This window comes from Sceloporus undulatus, chromosome 8 (genome assembly GCF_019175285.1).
Source record: "Sceloporus undulatus isolate JIND9_A2432 ecotype Alabama chromosome 8, SceUnd_v1.1, whole genome shotgun sequence".
NCBI lineage: Eukaryota > Metazoa > Chordata > Lepidosauria > Squamata > Phrynosomatidae > Sceloporus > Sceloporus undulatus.
This window is the reverse complement of record NC_056529.1, coordinates 35,115,886-35,132,418: the sequence shown is the minus strand read 5'-3', so window position 1 is coordinate 35,132,418 and position 16,533 is coordinate 35,115,886. Positions and strand designations below refer to the sequence as shown.

Here is a 16,533-nt window from a genome sequence, read left to right as displayed (position 1 = left end):
GCTGTTCAACAGTGGAATATGTTCCCTTGGAGTGTAGTGGAGTCTCCTTCCTTGGAGGTCTTTAAACAGAGGCTGGGTGGCCATCTGTCAATGGAGATGCTTTGATTGAGAGTTCCTGCATGGCAGAAGTGGGCTGGACTGGATGGTCTTTCTAGTCTCTTCCAACTCTATGATTCTATAGTTCTATGATTATGCCCCGCCCACTTCCGGGTTGGCTCATCATGCCTGCTAAGCCCCGCCCCCTCCCTCCCCAACTGTCTCTGAGGGAGCCATGGCCGAAGAGAGGCGAGAGGTGTTTCTCGGGGCGCGGCAGCGGACTCTCCCCGCTCTCCCTGAAGGTAACCCCCGGACGGAGAGGGCTCCAAGTGCGGGGCCTGGAAGGGAGGGAGGTCCATCCAAAGCCCACTGCGGAAAGAGAGTCCACTTTGAGAGCGTCCCAGCTTCCCTGGCTCAGCGCAAAGGATCTTGGGAGTTGTAGTCTATTGTGGCAGCAGCAGCAGCAGCACTCTCTGAGAGAGAAGGCTGAGTGATGCTGCCTTGGAGCTGTCTCTTTGCACTTGAGGGTCTTCTGTGGTTCCTTCATGGGTCCAGACAACAGGAATGGTCCAGTTTGGGACCACTTGGGACCCTGGCTCAGTGCTAGGGAATCCTGGGAAGTACAGCATAGTCTAAATGCTTTCATGGTTGCTGTTTTCAAAACTTACGTTTAAAGCTTAGCAATATTTACTTCCTCCTCTTCTTCTTTTTTTAACTTTTGTAATCAGTGTTTCAGTTTCATCTTTTTAAGTTGTTGTGAGCCACCATTTGTTAGCATTTGAGGTACAACACAACTGTCCCTCCGCTTTTGCTGAAGTTAGAGGCACCATGAAAGTGAATGGAGTATTCAGTCAGTATCATAACGAATAACCCAAGGGCTATTTCAAAATACTCAAAACATAGTAATACGAGCAATGCACACACACACACACACACACACATAAAATGTTCATATAGTGCACTAGGTACAATATACCACAATACAATATATGTAATACGAATAACCTAAACATGCACAGCTTATATACAGACTATACAAATCTAAATAAAGATATGTACTGAAAGATATACAAATAAACCGGTAAGAATAAAAACGTTAAAACAACCGAACAGTAATGTGTAAGATAGTTACCCTGGGAAGTAAACTAGAATTAAAACAGGAGGTGGAAATAACATTAAACATCCGTCATCCTATGTCAAATCTCTTCATTGCTCTCACAGTTAACACCAATCATTCCCACATATCTAGATCTCAATGGTAATACTTTATGAAGGAACCGAGCTCTGGTTACTTTTGAATCTTGTCCACCCATAAAATATGATATTCTGATGTGAGTATCCCAGAATACTGTTTGTTTAATATAGGGATCAAGGTATTGGTCCCTTTTCTGTTGGTACAGATTACATCTAAACAAAATGTATGCTAGATCATCAATTTCGTGGTCACCACAAATACATGTTCGTTCATTATAAGGGATACCCTTCTCCAGTGCAACTCTGTGGTCAATGTCTGCCAGAAGCTGACCACAGAATCATGCTGGAGGACCCACAAATGCCTATTGAGGTGTTTCCTCTAATAACCTCTAAGTCCTCCAGTGCAACTGTGTTTTCTGGTGGAACTCCCAGGTTCCTCAGCACAACCCTGTGGCTTACTTCTGGCAGAGTTGCGCCGGAGGACCTAGAGATTCCTAGAGAGAACATGTTACTCAAACCCACAAATAAGCAAATCCACAAAAGCCAAAGCCGCCAATAATATTTATTTATTTATTTGTATCCCGCCTCTCCCTCTATTGGATCGAGGCGAGTAACAACAAACAAAAAGAATAAAATCAAACATGACTATCAATCTCCCTCCCACCCTAAAATACCATTAAAAACAATTCCCAATGAAATGGTTAATAAAATAAAACGAGATCAAAGTCCGGTGGGTACCACTAAAGCATATGTAGAGGGCCATCTGTACTGACTTATTCTTTACTGCTGTCCATGCTACTCAGGCGTATGAGTAAGGTGGGGACATAGCTTAGTGGTAGGACTCCCAGAATCCCCCGGCCAGGACAGCACTCAAATGTTCTGCTCAGTGGTTGATGCATGCTTTGCCTGCAGAAGGGCCCAGACACAACCATTGTTATATTTAGTCAGACTTCAGGTACACTCTCCAAGGCAGTGGACTACACTGTCGAACAGCTCTTGCCATCATGACATTCTTCTTAATAAGAGGCCCAAACAGACAGGCCAAAATAAAGCTGCTTCGGGTCAGTTTGGAGGCTTGCTGTTTAAATGACACATGCATCTTAAGAGGCCAGATGCTGCACCAAAGATGCGCTCCAGTCCTTAGCACTGTAGCATGGCTTTGGCACAGCTTCTGGCCTCATTTAAACAGCACACTTCCAAAGTGACCCAAAGCAGCTTTGTTTGGGCCCAATGTTTAGGTGAAATCTCAATTCCTGTAGTTCAGAATCCATTGCCCTATGTCCTAGTCTCTGAAGCAGCAGAAAACTTGCTCCATCCTCAATATGACATCCCTTCAAATATTTAAATCTGGCTGTCATGTCACCTCTTAAACTTCTCTTCTCTAGACTAAACATCCTCAGCTCCCTAAGATGCTCCTCACCATTGCCTGTGGTGACTTGTAGGGCTGTTGGTGGAGAGCTACATGGCTTCCCTCTCCAGACTAGATAGACTGTCCTGTTATAAGTTCTTGTGGGGGATAAGACTATCAATGGCAGTCAGTTATGGTGGCTATGTGTTGTCCCCAAGATCAGAGGTAGTATGCCTTGGAAAGCTAGTTGCTGGAACACAGGCAAGACACGCTGCCCTCCTGGTCTTCACGTGACTTTGCACAGGTATTTGGCTGACCACCATGTCAACAGAATGCTGGAACATTCAGTCCAGTATGATCCAGCAGAGTTTTTATTAATGTTGTGGTGAGCTTCTTGTATTCTTTTACGTGAATTTAAGAGGTATTTAATGGGAACCCATTTTCTCACTGATGTACCTGGGTTACATGTGTATTAATCTGTATTTGTACCTAGTAACAGGTTTAAAGTGTGCAGCTAGTCCTTCTGATTGGATTTGTCTAGCAATGCCGTTTTGTAGTTTTGGTAGTTAATGATATACAAATGTTCAGTCTCCAGCTTGAAAATGTAGCCTTTTTGCTTGGATACAACAAGCACACACAATAGGTCTTGTGGGACCTTGGCCTTTAAGGCTTAAAAGTTAACAGGTTTATGAAGAAATTCATGAGAGTGTATGCAATAACAAATGTATGTGTCTATAATCCTGTACATGCTTATTAGCACTAAGTTCCTTTGCAAGACTTCCTTCTGAGTACGCATAGAATCATAGAGTTGGAAGAGACCACAAGGGCCATCCAGGCAGTGCTACTCAAAATGGTGGGCTGTGAACTCTTTGTTGGTCTCTGCCAGGGTCTCTCCCTGGAGACCAGTTGGCACAAATATGATACTCATCCCTGGTACTTGGGAAGGTAGTTGGTGGCTCCACACATCTAATAGCTTAATAAGCACTGTTTTAAGGTACCAAATTATGTCTTGAATATCATCCAGGGATTGCCAAACTTTACTACATTTCAAGGCCTAAATCATTTGAATCTTTGAAGCAACTGCTGAATGGTAAGCAATTTCAAATAAGAAATTACCGGTATGTAAATGCCATTGATTCAGTGGATCTAATTTATTTGTCCAAGAAGAGGAGCTTCTTCTGGCGACAGCACAGCTCCTCACAGCCCCATGGGCAGCCACTCCAATCTGGCAAAAACTGCTCTTGTTGTGCGGCAGAGGGATTGCAAGGAGGAGGCGCAGGATGAGGATGAGGAGGATTGCTAGGAAGGGGTGGCAGAGGAGGAGGAAGGCAGCTGCAACAGCACTGGATAGGACTTGGCTTTCTAGGAGGAGAAAGGAACCCCCTCAGCCACCTGAGGAAGTGGGGATGGAGCTGGGATCCTGCAGCCATGATTAGTAGGTAATAGTGGCATGGCCCCATGCATTTGCCACCATTGGTGTCAACGGGGGCTTGCCATCTGCTGATACTGAAATTGTCAGATGGCAAACCCACAAATAACGAGGCCACACTGTATTGGAAGCAGGGTCAGATAGGGATAGTATGTGGATGGGAGACTGGCAAAGAATACCAGCTGTTGGTGGCTGTATTTCAGAGGGAGAGTATTCCTTTCCTATGAAATTCATGGGGTTGCCATAAGTTGACAGGTGACCGGAAGGCACATACACACACATGCCCCTTAACAAGAGTTCAGACATTTTGTCTGGTAGCTAGCCAAAGTCTGGTGACTTAGAGCCCGTACAGACAGGCCAAAATAAAACTGCTTCGGGTCACTTTGGAGGTATGCTGTTTCAATGATGCATGCGTTCTAAGAGGCCAGAAGCTACACCAAAGCCACGCTCAAGGCCTAAGGATTGGAACACAGCTTTGGCGTAGCTAATACCCCAGAGGACAGGATCAACATTCAAAATGACCTGAATAGAGTAGAAAGCTGGGCTAAAGCTAATAAAATGAAATTCAATATGGAGAAATGTAAGGTATTTACATTTCTTAGGGCAGAAAAATGAAATGCACAGATATAGGATGGGGGACACCTGGCTGAATGAGATTTATATGCTTGAAAGGGATCTAGGAGTCCAAGTAGACCACAAGTCTAACATGAGTCAACAGTGTGATGTGGCAGCTAAAATGCCTAATGCAGTTTTAGGCTGCATCAATAGAAGTGTAGTCTCTAAATCAAGGGAAGTAATAGTGCTACTCTATTCTGCTTTGGTCAGGCTCCACCTGGAATAATATTGTGTCCAGTTCTGGGCATCACAATTCAAAAAGGACATTGAGAAACTGGAGCCATGTGTCCAAAGAAGGGCGACTAAAATGGTGAAGGGTCTGGAAACCATGAAGCCCTATGAGGAACGCCTTAGGGAGCTGGGGATGTTTAGCCTGGAGAAGAGAAGGTTAAGAGGTGATATGATAGCCCTGTTTAAATATTTGAAGGGATGTCACATTGAGGAGGGAACAAGCTTGTTTTCTGTTGCTCCAGAGAACAGGACCCGCTGAAATGGATGCAAGCTACAGGAAAAGAGATTCTACCTGAAATTTAGGAGGAACGTCCTGGAACACACTCCTTCGGAGTCTCCTTTTTGGAGGCCTTTAAACAGAGGCTGGATGGCCATCTGTCCGGTATGATTTGATTGAGAGTTCCTGCATGGCAGGGGGTTGAACTGGATGGCCCTTGTGGTCTCTTCCAAATCTATGATTCTATGATTCTAATTTGCTCTGCCAGAGTATGTGATATGCAATGGGTTCTCTAGTGTGTTGATTTTTTGCCTTTTTATTACATAAAATGCCTCTCAATGCAGTGTATCAAAGGCAGGTGAAATGGTGCAGCTCTTTATGCACAATTAGAGAAACACTTTTCCTAACAGTAATTAATCTCAGTATTAGGAAATGTATGGGCAAAATGACTCTTAATTGAGATTCAGTCAAATGACTTCTTGACTGGGAAGGGAGAAGAAGAGGTTTGATGTATTAGAAATTCTGTTAATGAATTTACTTCTGTTCTTTCCTGGATTTTTTTCCTCTGAATTTTCCTCTGGATTTGAATACCATAATAACATTTGCAAGCAGAAGGATACAGGGCTGCACTGAATCATGTTAACTGTGTACAATAGCACTTTGGAATTGCGGTTTCATGAAACTTTTCCTACAAAATAAATTTGGGAATACAGTTGCCCCTTCGTTTTCACGGGGATCCATTCCAGATCCCCTCCCTGGCAGAAATGGAAACCCACCGATATTCAAACCCTTTTGGTTTGAATGACTGTGTGCTCCCGCGGGCACCTGTAGGAGCACACCATGGGCACATGCCCCATTTTAAGTCTCTCCGTTTGCCCCTAACGAGTAAGCGAGGGACGCAGATTCAAAGTCTGCACAAACAAAGGGATGACTGTATTCTACATATGCTGGGGTGTGTGAAATGCTTTATATCAAGGATGAACAAAGTGCAGGCTGCATGTGACCTCCAGAGTCCTCCAGGGGTCAAACATATTTTTTTGGCAAAATACATATTTTAAAATATATAGATTTTGCTGCAGCATGCCCACAAATGCATTCTGAAGGTATGGAGGGCATTCCTATGTGGCTCTCTGGCCCCAAGGGGTCAGAAACAATTTTTGCCTCAAACTCCTCCTATAAGTTGACTAGGGGACATGTGATGCATTTCCACCATATTATTCATAACATTTTTTGGAGGGGAGCCGCAAATGCATTAGATAATGGGCTTGAGGTGGAAGAATCCGAATAAAGCATTTCTTCCAATATGCAGTGGGGACAGGCTGCCAAGTAGACTTCACACCCATTGCCTAATGCGTTTGCTGTTCTGCTCTGAGAAACCCTCCCTGGGCACTGGGAACATATCTTGCTGCTCCAGGAAACGCCTTAGAAGGTTCCTCTGGTGTGCAGTAGGAACAGGCTGCTGAGTAGACCTAAACCCCTGCATCAAGCCCAGGGCATGACTTATATTTCTTGGAGGGAACAGCAAATCTTTTCAGCTTAAGGTGGGGCTTGAGGTCTGTCTGCTCAGCAGTCTGTCCCACACATCACAGGATCCTTCTTAAGCTTTTCTTAGAAGCAGCAGGCAAGACCCATCCCCAGTGCATAGACCCAAAAGTTACTAAATTGTAAAAGACTTATATATGTTGACAAAATGACTGTTGGTACTTTAAAAATTTTGTAGCAATAAATGACCGAAATTTATGGTGAGACCTTCATTTCACCCAACTTATTTTTTTATATGCAGAACAAGAATGGAAGGCCCCTTTCTATTTCATTCAAGGAGCAGATCCACAGTTTGGATTGATGAAAGCTTATGCGGTTGGTGACTGTGATAGTGGAGGAGATGAATGGGAAGAGGAACTCAAATTAACTCAGCAAGCAGTGGGAGCAATTAATCAACTGAACCCCAAACCAAAATTCTTTGTGCTGTGTGGGGATCTTGTACATGGCATGCCAGGTAAGATTGTTAGAAGTGTGAAAAGGTAAATCTATTCCTTCTTGGTACAGTGATGGACAGCAGTCATCGTCCTATATAGTGTTACAGGCATCTTTGTGTGGAGTTATGTTTGTGTAATCACAATGTTAATTTTCATTTAAGAAGGCTAGGGAACCTTTGGCTTTTCAAACGCTTTGGGCTTCAGCTCCCAGAAGCTCTAGCCAAGTGGCCAACAACAAGAAATTGTGGGAGTTGTAGTCTTAATACATTGGAAAGGCCAAAAGTCTCCCATTGATTTAAAATTAATGTTTTATTTATTATTTTATTTTATTTATATCTAGGCTTGCCATATCCCGGTGGGGGGCGGGACTTTCACGCTTTTGGACCGTTGTGCATGGTCCCGCCACGGTTCTGCCTTTGCCCTGGGCGCCCCCCCCCCCGAGTTTTGTGATGGCGCCGCCGCCGCGGCACCTTTAGCTGCTTTTGCGGTGGCGGCCCTCGCTTGCTCCCCCTTGTCCGCCGCCGCCGCTGCCACCAAGCAAGCCCCCAGAGCTCCGCGCCACTGCGCGGGCAAGGAAGGGCAAGCGAGGGCCGCCGCTGACCCGCTGCCGCTGCCGCTGCCGCCGCGCAAGCCTCCACAGCTCCGCGCGAGCGCGCAGGCAAGGAGGCGCAGGCAAGGGCCGCCGCCGCCGCGCAAGCCTCCACAGCTCCGCGCGAGCAAGGAGGGGCAAGCGAGGGCCGCCGCCGATCCGCCGCCGCCGCCGCACAAGCCCCCAGAGCGCGCAGAGCTCATTTGGAGGCTGGAGCTCCGTTCTGGCGGGGGGGGGCTTTTCCAGGTCTCTGCCCCCATTGGCTGCCCAGCTCATAGAGGAGGAGCTCTCCTCTGTTTGCTCCCCGGCCGGCGAGGAACTGAGGTGCTCCAGGCAAGTGGTGATAAGAGAAGGCAAGCGAGGGCAAGGGAGGGCAATATTATTAGCACCCAAAGACCTAACTCTGTGACGTCAGTTTGCAAAGGGCCTTCCATGGTTAGCAATATTATTGTTATTAACACCCAAAGACCTAACTCTGTGACGTCAGTTTGCAAAGGGCCTTCCATGGTTAGCAATATTATTGTTATTAGCACCCAAAGACATAACTCTGTGACGTCAGTTTGCAAAGGGCCTTCCATGGTTAGCAATATTATTGTTATTAGCACCCAAAGACCTAACTTTGTGACGTCAGTTTGCAAAGGGGCCTTCCATGGTTAGCAATATTATTGTTATTAGCACCCAAAGACCTAGCTGTGTGACGTCAGTTTGCAAAGGGACCTTCCATGATTATTGTTGTTATTATTATTATTATTATTCAAAGAGCTAGCTGTGTGAGTCTAGACTAGAGCAGGGCTGCCCAGCAGATGGTCAGGCCTGGTTGTGGCCCAGGGGACTGGTCACCCTGCAAGAGGTGTATTGGGGAGAAATATGTGTGTGCGGATTATGGCTGTGGTGTGTTTGTATAACTTGATGGCTGTGGTGCGTCTATGTTGTTGCATGCTTTCCAGTTGTTCAGGACTCATGTCACACTCTCTCAGCCTCACAGTAATGGGGATTCAAAAATGGTTTTTTTCTTGGCAAGATTTCTCTTTGCCATCTTTCTGTGAGGCTGAGACAGTGTGACATGGTCAAGGTCACCCTCTGGATTTTATAGCTGAGTTTGCATTCAAATCCTGATCTCCAGAGTCATGGTTCAGTGCTCAAACCATACATGACACTGTATGGCAAGAGGCCATGTTAAATAAAGCTATGTTAAATGCCCAAATGTGTGTTGTGCGTGTTTTGGAATGGAGGGGGGGAGGTTTGGCCAGAAAAGAAAGTCCATTTCTGCCATCTGTCTAGGAATAATGCCCAAATGTCCTCCATTTTGATCATGCCTAAGAAACATGCATTTCTATTAACATTTTTTTAAAAAGCAGCAATTTTTTTCGCGTGTCCTCCACTTTTTTTATAAAAAAGTGTCCTCCATTTGAAAATCTTGTCCTACATTTGTCCTACATTTGTCCCGGTTTGGAGGTCCTGACTTATGGCAACCCTATTTATATCCCACTTTGCACTGTCACATGTAGGTATGCAATGTAGTTTAAAAATAAACTAAACTAAAATATATTCCCATTTTTATTACAACAGTATTTGGATGCCAGAGTTGACAACAGTGGATGTAACCTTGGCGCCTGCTTGCCCAGTGTTTATGGATACTTTTTCATTTGTGTAGCCTTAGGATGTGGATAGGATCTTTGGAGAGGTGAGAGCCACCACCTTCCTGGCTAATTAAACAGACCAGAGGAGGACTTGTTTAATGGGTAAGGGAAAAGATTAATGCCTCTTTACAACAAGGTAGGGCCCCAACATGCCTGATGGAGGCTGTAGTAAAACCACTTCTGAAAAAAACCTTTCCCAAATGCTACTATACTAGATAACTATAGGGCAGTCTCCAACTTTCCATTTTTGGGCAAGGTACTAGAATGTGTGGTGGCTTCTCAACATCCAGGGGTTTCTGGATGACACAGATTATCTAGATATATGTCAGTCTGGTTTCAGACTTGGTTATGGAACAGAAACAGCTTTGGTAGCCTTCGCTGAATGAACTACGCACGAAACAGAACAGAAGGATTGTGCTCCTTTCGGTTCTGCTGGACCTCTCAGTGGCTTTTGATAACATTGACCATGATATTGTTCTGAGTCACCTGTCTTGGATGGGGCTTGGAAGTATGGTTCTACAGAGAGGCACTCTCAGAAGGTGGTGCTGGGAGATTCCAACTTGATCCTTTGGGCCATTGATTTATGGAGTCTCAAGATTCAGTCTTGTCCCTTATGTTTTATAAAATGTACATGAAACCCCTGGGAGAAGTCCAGATTTTTTGAGTCAGGTGTCAACAGTATGCTGATGCTACCAAGTTCTATCAGTCCTTCCCACCTTATTCCAAGGAAGCTGTTGCCTGGCAGCTGTGATGGACTGGATGAAGGCCCAAAAAATTGAAGCTTAATCCAGACAAGATAGAGGTGCTCTTGGTCAGTCAAGAGACAAATCTGAATAGGGACTCGTCCTGTGTTAGATGGGGTTACACTCCCTCTGATAATATAGGTTCACAATTTGGGGATACTCCTGGATTCAGCTCTGAGCTGGGCCCAGGTTTTGGCAGGGACTAGGAGTGCTTTTGCTAAGCTAAAGCTATTGCACCCATTTCGGGAGGTTGTATCTGACCACAGTGGTACATGCCTTGGTTACATCCTGTTCTGATTGCTGTAATGTGCTCTATGAGGGGCTCCCTTTGAAAAGTGCTCAAAACTTCATTTGCCGGTCCATTTCTAGTCATAATTCAAAGTGCAGATTTTGACCTGTAAGACCCTATACATCTTGGGTCCAGATTATCTGAAGGAACATATCTCCCATTAGATTGTCTGGAGAGACCCTTCTTGGTGGCTGCTCCCAGACTCTGGAGTTCCTTCCATAGAGAGGCCAGAGTGGCCCCATCCTTGCTCTTCTTTCAGCGGCAGGTAAAAACAATTTTGTGCCATCAGATTTTCAGAAACTGATGAAGACTCAGCTTTTAAATGTTGTGACATTCAGATGTCAAGGTTTGTATATAGTTTTCAATGTAATATTTATGTGATATTTGTAACCTTTTAAATTGTTTAATTGTTAAAGCTTTTGCATTGCTTTTAATTTGTGCTGTTTTAAATTTGTTGGCACAGCTGCCTTCAGTCCCTTTATCTGGAGAAAAATGGGATACAAATAAATAGTAATAAAGTATACTTAATGCACAACGTTTAGTGAAATTCTGTAGAAAATAATGCAATTTTTTACATTTGTTTTTCATCAAAGTACAACATAATTTTTCCCCCAGATTTATTTATTGGGGAACAGAAAGTCAGTCATAGTGGAATGCTGCTAAACAAGAGATCTGATGCCAGTATGAAAAAATGAATTCGCTTGTTGAAAGGAAACAAATAGTTTACTGAATTGGACCATATACAACTGCATATGGCCATCTGTCGGGGATGCTTTGATTTAGATTTCCTGCATGACAGAGGGTAGGACTGGATGGCCCTTGCGGTCTCTTCCAACTCTATGATTCTATGTATTATCTATAATGGGGTATAAATCCACAACTGTCAGGAGTGGCCTGCTACTCAGCTCTAACTAGCATCACCATTGGTAGAAGATTATGGGAGTTGTAGCTGAAACATCTACAGGGCCACAGTTGCCAGTCTCAAGTGGCTGCAGCTTTCTAGGATTTTAGATTAGAGTCTTTGCCAGTATGCTGTATTGCAGTGATGGTGAACCTTTTAGAGGCCGAGTGCCCAAACTGCAACCCAAAACCCACTCATTTATTGCAAAGTGCTGTGTCCCTCTGGCTTTCTGGTAGCAAACTCTGGCAAACTTGGTGCTGGGACGATGGCACATGTGCCCACAGAAAAGGCTCTGAGTGCCACCTCTGGCACACGTGCCATAGGTTCACCATCACTGCTATTGTTTCGACTTGAAAGCACACAGCAACAATTTCTGATCTGGAAAGGCCCAAGATCAGAATATGCATACAAAGTATGGGCTTTACCACTGAGCTGTGCTCCTTCCATATATGGGTTGTTGTTGTTGTTGTTGTTGTTTGGTATCTCTTTTATTCACTATCACCCCAGATCCACTTTTTATTGTTCCCTTGGCAACAAGGAATAGTTAAGCAGCAACATAACAATTTTTTCTCCAAGTCTCCTTATGGCCTTGTATCAGGTTTTCCTGGTTTCTCTTGCTTTCCCTTTCTTTTTCTCAGGCCATTGTTATTCTTCATGTGTCATCTCTGATCACTGTGTCCTAGAAGTGAAGCATCAGCCTCTGGCTGGATATGGCCCACAGGCGTTGTGCATTGGTTCACAGACTGCTTCTGTTATCTCTGATCAGTGATTAGAGGTAATAACTATTGCATGGAATTTTGCTCACGTTTGCAGAACAGGAAGCTTTTGTACAGGAGCTTACATTTTTGATTAGCCATAGATATTTCAATCAATATTTATTGATTAGCCTGTAGGCCATCTCAAAGTACCACAATACAAAATAGAAAAACCAAGATAAAATTCTATATCAAACTCCGTGTAGAACTCTAAATAAGAGTTACATAAGAGAACATGAGAGTAAAATATATAAAAATAAGAATAAAAATATAATAAAAATGTATAGATATAATACATTAGGCAATACAGTTAATGCAACAAAACTAATACATCACTCTGTAAGACTGTCTAAAAGGTTAAGAAGAAAGATATATGAATAAGTAAAAATAATAATAATACAAAAGTCAGTAATACAATAAACAGTCAGACTAAAATTATAATCATACATCAGAATTCTTCATCATCCCTGCAATTTACCCCAATCATCCCCACATATCTAGTTCTCAGGTGTATTGCTTTGCTTAAATACCAAGCTGTAATGAAAGATATTTTTGAATCTTGACCGCTCATAAAGTATGTTGTTCTAATATGGGTATCCCAGTACATTGTTCGTTTGATATATGGACTGAGATACAGGTCTCTTTTCTGCTGATACAGTTTGCACTTAAATAATACGTGAGCTATATCCTCAATTTTGTGATCTACACAAATACAGGTTCGCTCATTATAAGGAATGCCATTAAATTTCCCAAACCTTAGCATGGTATCAAGCTGCTTGAATCTGACTCTGGTAAATACCTCCCTCAGGTGTTTTGGCATTTTTATTTTTAAGTAGTTTGCTAATTGAATGGTCCGTTTATATTAGATTAACCATAGATAGGATTTGAGTTGGGATATGCTTGGTGAGAAAGGCAGCATGGTGTAGTGGTTTGAGTGTTCGACTAACACTAGGAGACCAGGTTTCGAATTTTCACTCAGCTATGGAAACCCATTGGGTGACCTTGGGCAGATCACACTCTCTCAGCCTCAGAGGAAATGCAAATCCTCTCTGAATAAAATCTGCCATGAAAACCCCATGTTAGCCTTAGCACCACCATGAGACAGAAATGCCTTGAAGGCAACACAGCAACAACAGTGCTTGGTGAGAAAATCTGAACTGGTAAAGCTCAAATAAAATGGTTTGGTGTATTCAAAAACTCAGATAAAATGGTTTGGTGTATTCAGTTTAAGTTAAACTTTTGGAAATGAGTTGATTTTGTTGGCTAACCCAAAATCCCTGCCTTTTAAAAAAACAAAAAACAAAAATTGAATTGAATTAATTAATTCGGCATTGAATTAACATTTCAGTAATAGTTCAGTAACTACAAAAAATACTGAATTAATATTTTAGTAAATGTGAGAGTTGGACAATTAAGAAACTGCAGGAGTCCTGTGTCCAGTTCTGGGCACCACAATTCAAAAAGGATGTTGAGAAGCTGGAACATGTCCAGAGGAGGGACACCAAAATGGTGAAGGTTCTGGAAACCATGCCCTTTGAGGGATGACTTAGGGAGCTGGGGATGTTTCGCCTGGAGAAGAGATGGTTAAGAGGTGATAGGATAGCCCTGTTGAAGTATCTAAAGGGGTGTCATATTGAGGATGGAGCAAGCTTGTTTTCTGCTGCTCCAGAAATTGGACCCGGAAATTGGATTTAATTGAGGGCAGTTAACAACAGTAACAAATTGTGAAAGATTGATAAAACATAAGAAGAAGATCTTTCAGGTTTCCTTGTTTAGAGTTAGCATGGACAATGGATATGTTGGATACCATGAAATTTTGTAAGTTGGTGACTGATACGGAGGGTCATTCTCCTCAAGAATTTGGCTGTCATATTAGAAGTATTGTGTGGGAGGACATTCTCTTGGTCTTCTGTTTAATTATCTTAGATTGGTTGACTCATCTTCTCTGTTGCTGGAATCTGTTGACAAGTGGCCACCTGGGACGATGGATGAAATTTAAACTGATAATAGTGTAAACAGAAAATAATCAAATTGTATGGTTAAATGTTCTCCTTCAGTTTTGTGTGGGTCTTACTCAAAGTTCAGCACAAGTTTTGTTCTTTCTTCTTATTTTTTATTGATGACACGGGGAGAGCTCCAGCTAAACGGAAGGAGGCAAAACTGGCGAGAGTAGCGAAAAAGAATGTCCAGCCAATTTTTGGCATTTCAAACGTTGTGAGGAATGTCTGTGTTAGACTACTCATAGATACATTGGGTAGGGGGTAGAAGGTAGAAGGTAACTAAAATATATATTGGCAAATAATAATCAAGGTTATTAGAGGCTACATCTGCGGTCACCCATTGTTTCCTTTTATATCCTTTACAACAGGGATGAGCAACTTTGGAAGATTAGGGGGCAGGCTGCACCTGCTCTCCCATGTCCAAAATTGCCCCTAAATACAGTGCACCCATTCCATATGCAGGCACACCATATGCAACATCCTGTTTATATGGAAGTCACGTTGCCATTAAATGAATGGCATGCGCGCCTGCTGAGCACACCCACTGCATTGCTGTAAGCACGAGCCCCATTATATTGAACGGATCCCCTGCATAAGACAAGGCTCCACTGTAACTCTATGGGATAAAGGGCAGTGCTTTTTGAGGAGGTCCTGGGCCTCTAGTGGACATTTTGGGTCATTTTTAGGCACTGGGGGGATTTCACAAAATTTTATTTTGACTCTTAGGAGTTTAGGATGGCATGACTATGGAAAGGCCCTCTTTTCTCCTATAGATCGTTTTGGGGCATTTTGGAAATTTGGAGGTGGGTGGGAAATCTCTTGGGGCCATACTTTACCCACCTTTGCTTTAGAACAACAAACACATGTGCATTCATATGTTGCCACATTTTTGGTCTGCCATTGATAAGATACAGCAAGAACAGCTTTGAAGAAAACTTGAAGAGCTGCAAATAGACCAAGTTCTGTTTCATTACACACAAGTTCAGAGTATGGCAACATTCATTTAAAGTTAGGATATGAGGCCTTGGGGAAATTTCTAATTGTTAACCAGACTACAGATAGTAGCCACAGATGACTACAGAGTACAGATGGCTGCCAAGGTCTTCTGACTATGTGCAGTCCAAAGATCCAACAGTACAAACAACAAGATTGCAGTATTGAATACAGGAAAAAAGGATAACTAAAAATAAACCAACATAGAATGTAGGTGAAAAAATACAAAGGTAAATATACATCAAATAATGTTAGGAGAAATATAATTACACATTTGTTAGACTCTCCCCATATTGACACAGTATAATTGAATTGCTCTTATAATATGTTACCGTAGCCTGGCCAATGTTTGATACTTCACTCTCTCTGGACTTAAGGACCATTGACAGGAACTTAGTGACTGATAAAGATACATTCGGACATATATCCTCTAACAAATGTTTTACATAAAACTCTTTCAAGCAGCCCTGCATGCAGCTCAGTAGGGGATCGATCAGTCATTTACGGCTCTGACTGTAAAAGTACAAGATAAGAGAATATGTGACATTGCTTCGGCCGCAGGAGACCCACAAGGCCAGAGTTTTGCCAGAGAGTAGTTCTGAGTTCTGGCTTTAGTAACAGTTATCAGTCTTGGCTGAAAGTTCTTTAGACATCCATTCTAGATTCTTTGGACACCACCTATTTTTCTGTAATTGGAACTGTTTGAAATTGTTCCTTCGAAATCTCACTTTTAAGAAACTCACATCCAAACATGAAATATCTTCTCTTTTAATATTCCTGACATGGGATCACACCTAGTATTTCCCTCCATTTACTGAAATCAGCTGTCTTAAAGTCTAGAATACCTGTCTGACTACACTTGGCTTCCTCTTTCTTCTCCAGGAGAACATGGCCATTCCCACCTCAAGATTCTGATTTAAAATAGCTGATCTCCTTGTTGCCTCTCCTACCTTCTGAACAATGAAATTGTCTGCAAGGCAAGTGAGGAATTAGTAGGACTTTATATTCTTTGCAGAGTTTGACTTCCAACAAATATCAGGATAGTCAAAATCTCCCATTACTACTACCTCTCCCCTTTTTGAACGCTTCGTTATCTGTTCCAGGAAGGCATCATCCAGATCCTCAGTTCTGGCTTAAGGATCTGTAGATTCCCACAGTGGCATCCCTGTTGTTTCTATTCCTCTTAATTTTTACTCAGATGCTCTCAAACTGGCTCCCAGGATTTATGTCATAGACCTCTCCACAGAGGTCTGTTTGATCTCTTTCTCTGAAATAGGTTATACCCCTCTATTACTGTTAGGGAAACATTCCCAACATGTTCATTTGAAAGGAGTGTCCTTAAGTGACGACATGAGAACCTGAAATGTCCATAGGCAATACGCACTTTATTTTGGCCAAGACGACAGCACACCAGCAGATGGTGATAAAATTGCTGCTGCCCCCAATAGCCATTTCCAAAAGTTTTTATAGTAAAACACAGTTCATTGTTTACATAGCATTAGCTTAATTGGTTATTTAGTACACACATGATTATACAACAGGCAGTTAATTGGCTATTGTCTAAACATCAAGTGATT

At 42.8% G+C, this 16,533-nt stretch overlaps 1 protein-coding gene across 5 annotated transcripts in view; it reads left to right on the top strand.

Annotated features, from left to right (window-relative positions):
- The first annotated feature begins 213 nt into the window (after window positions 1-213).
- CPPED1 (calcineurin like phosphoesterase domain containing 1) overlaps window positions 214-16,533 on the top strand; it is a 43,543-nt gene continuing 27,223 nt past the window's right edge. For 2 of the 5 annotated variants that reach the window (XM_042437225.1, XM_042437229.1), the window contains exons 1-2: window positions 214-338; window positions 6,854-7,066. In XM_042437225.1, coding sequence (XP_042293159.1) covers window positions 272-338; window positions 6,854-7,066 — 280 coding nt within the window. In that variant the 5' untranslated portion in view covers window positions 214-271. Of the gene's footprint in view, window positions 339-2,862; window positions 3,000-5,183; window positions 5,236-6,853; window positions 7,067-16,533 lie in introns of those variants that run through there. The other 3 variants (XM_042437227.1, XM_042437226.1, XM_042437228.1) reach the window with 3 other exon arrangements.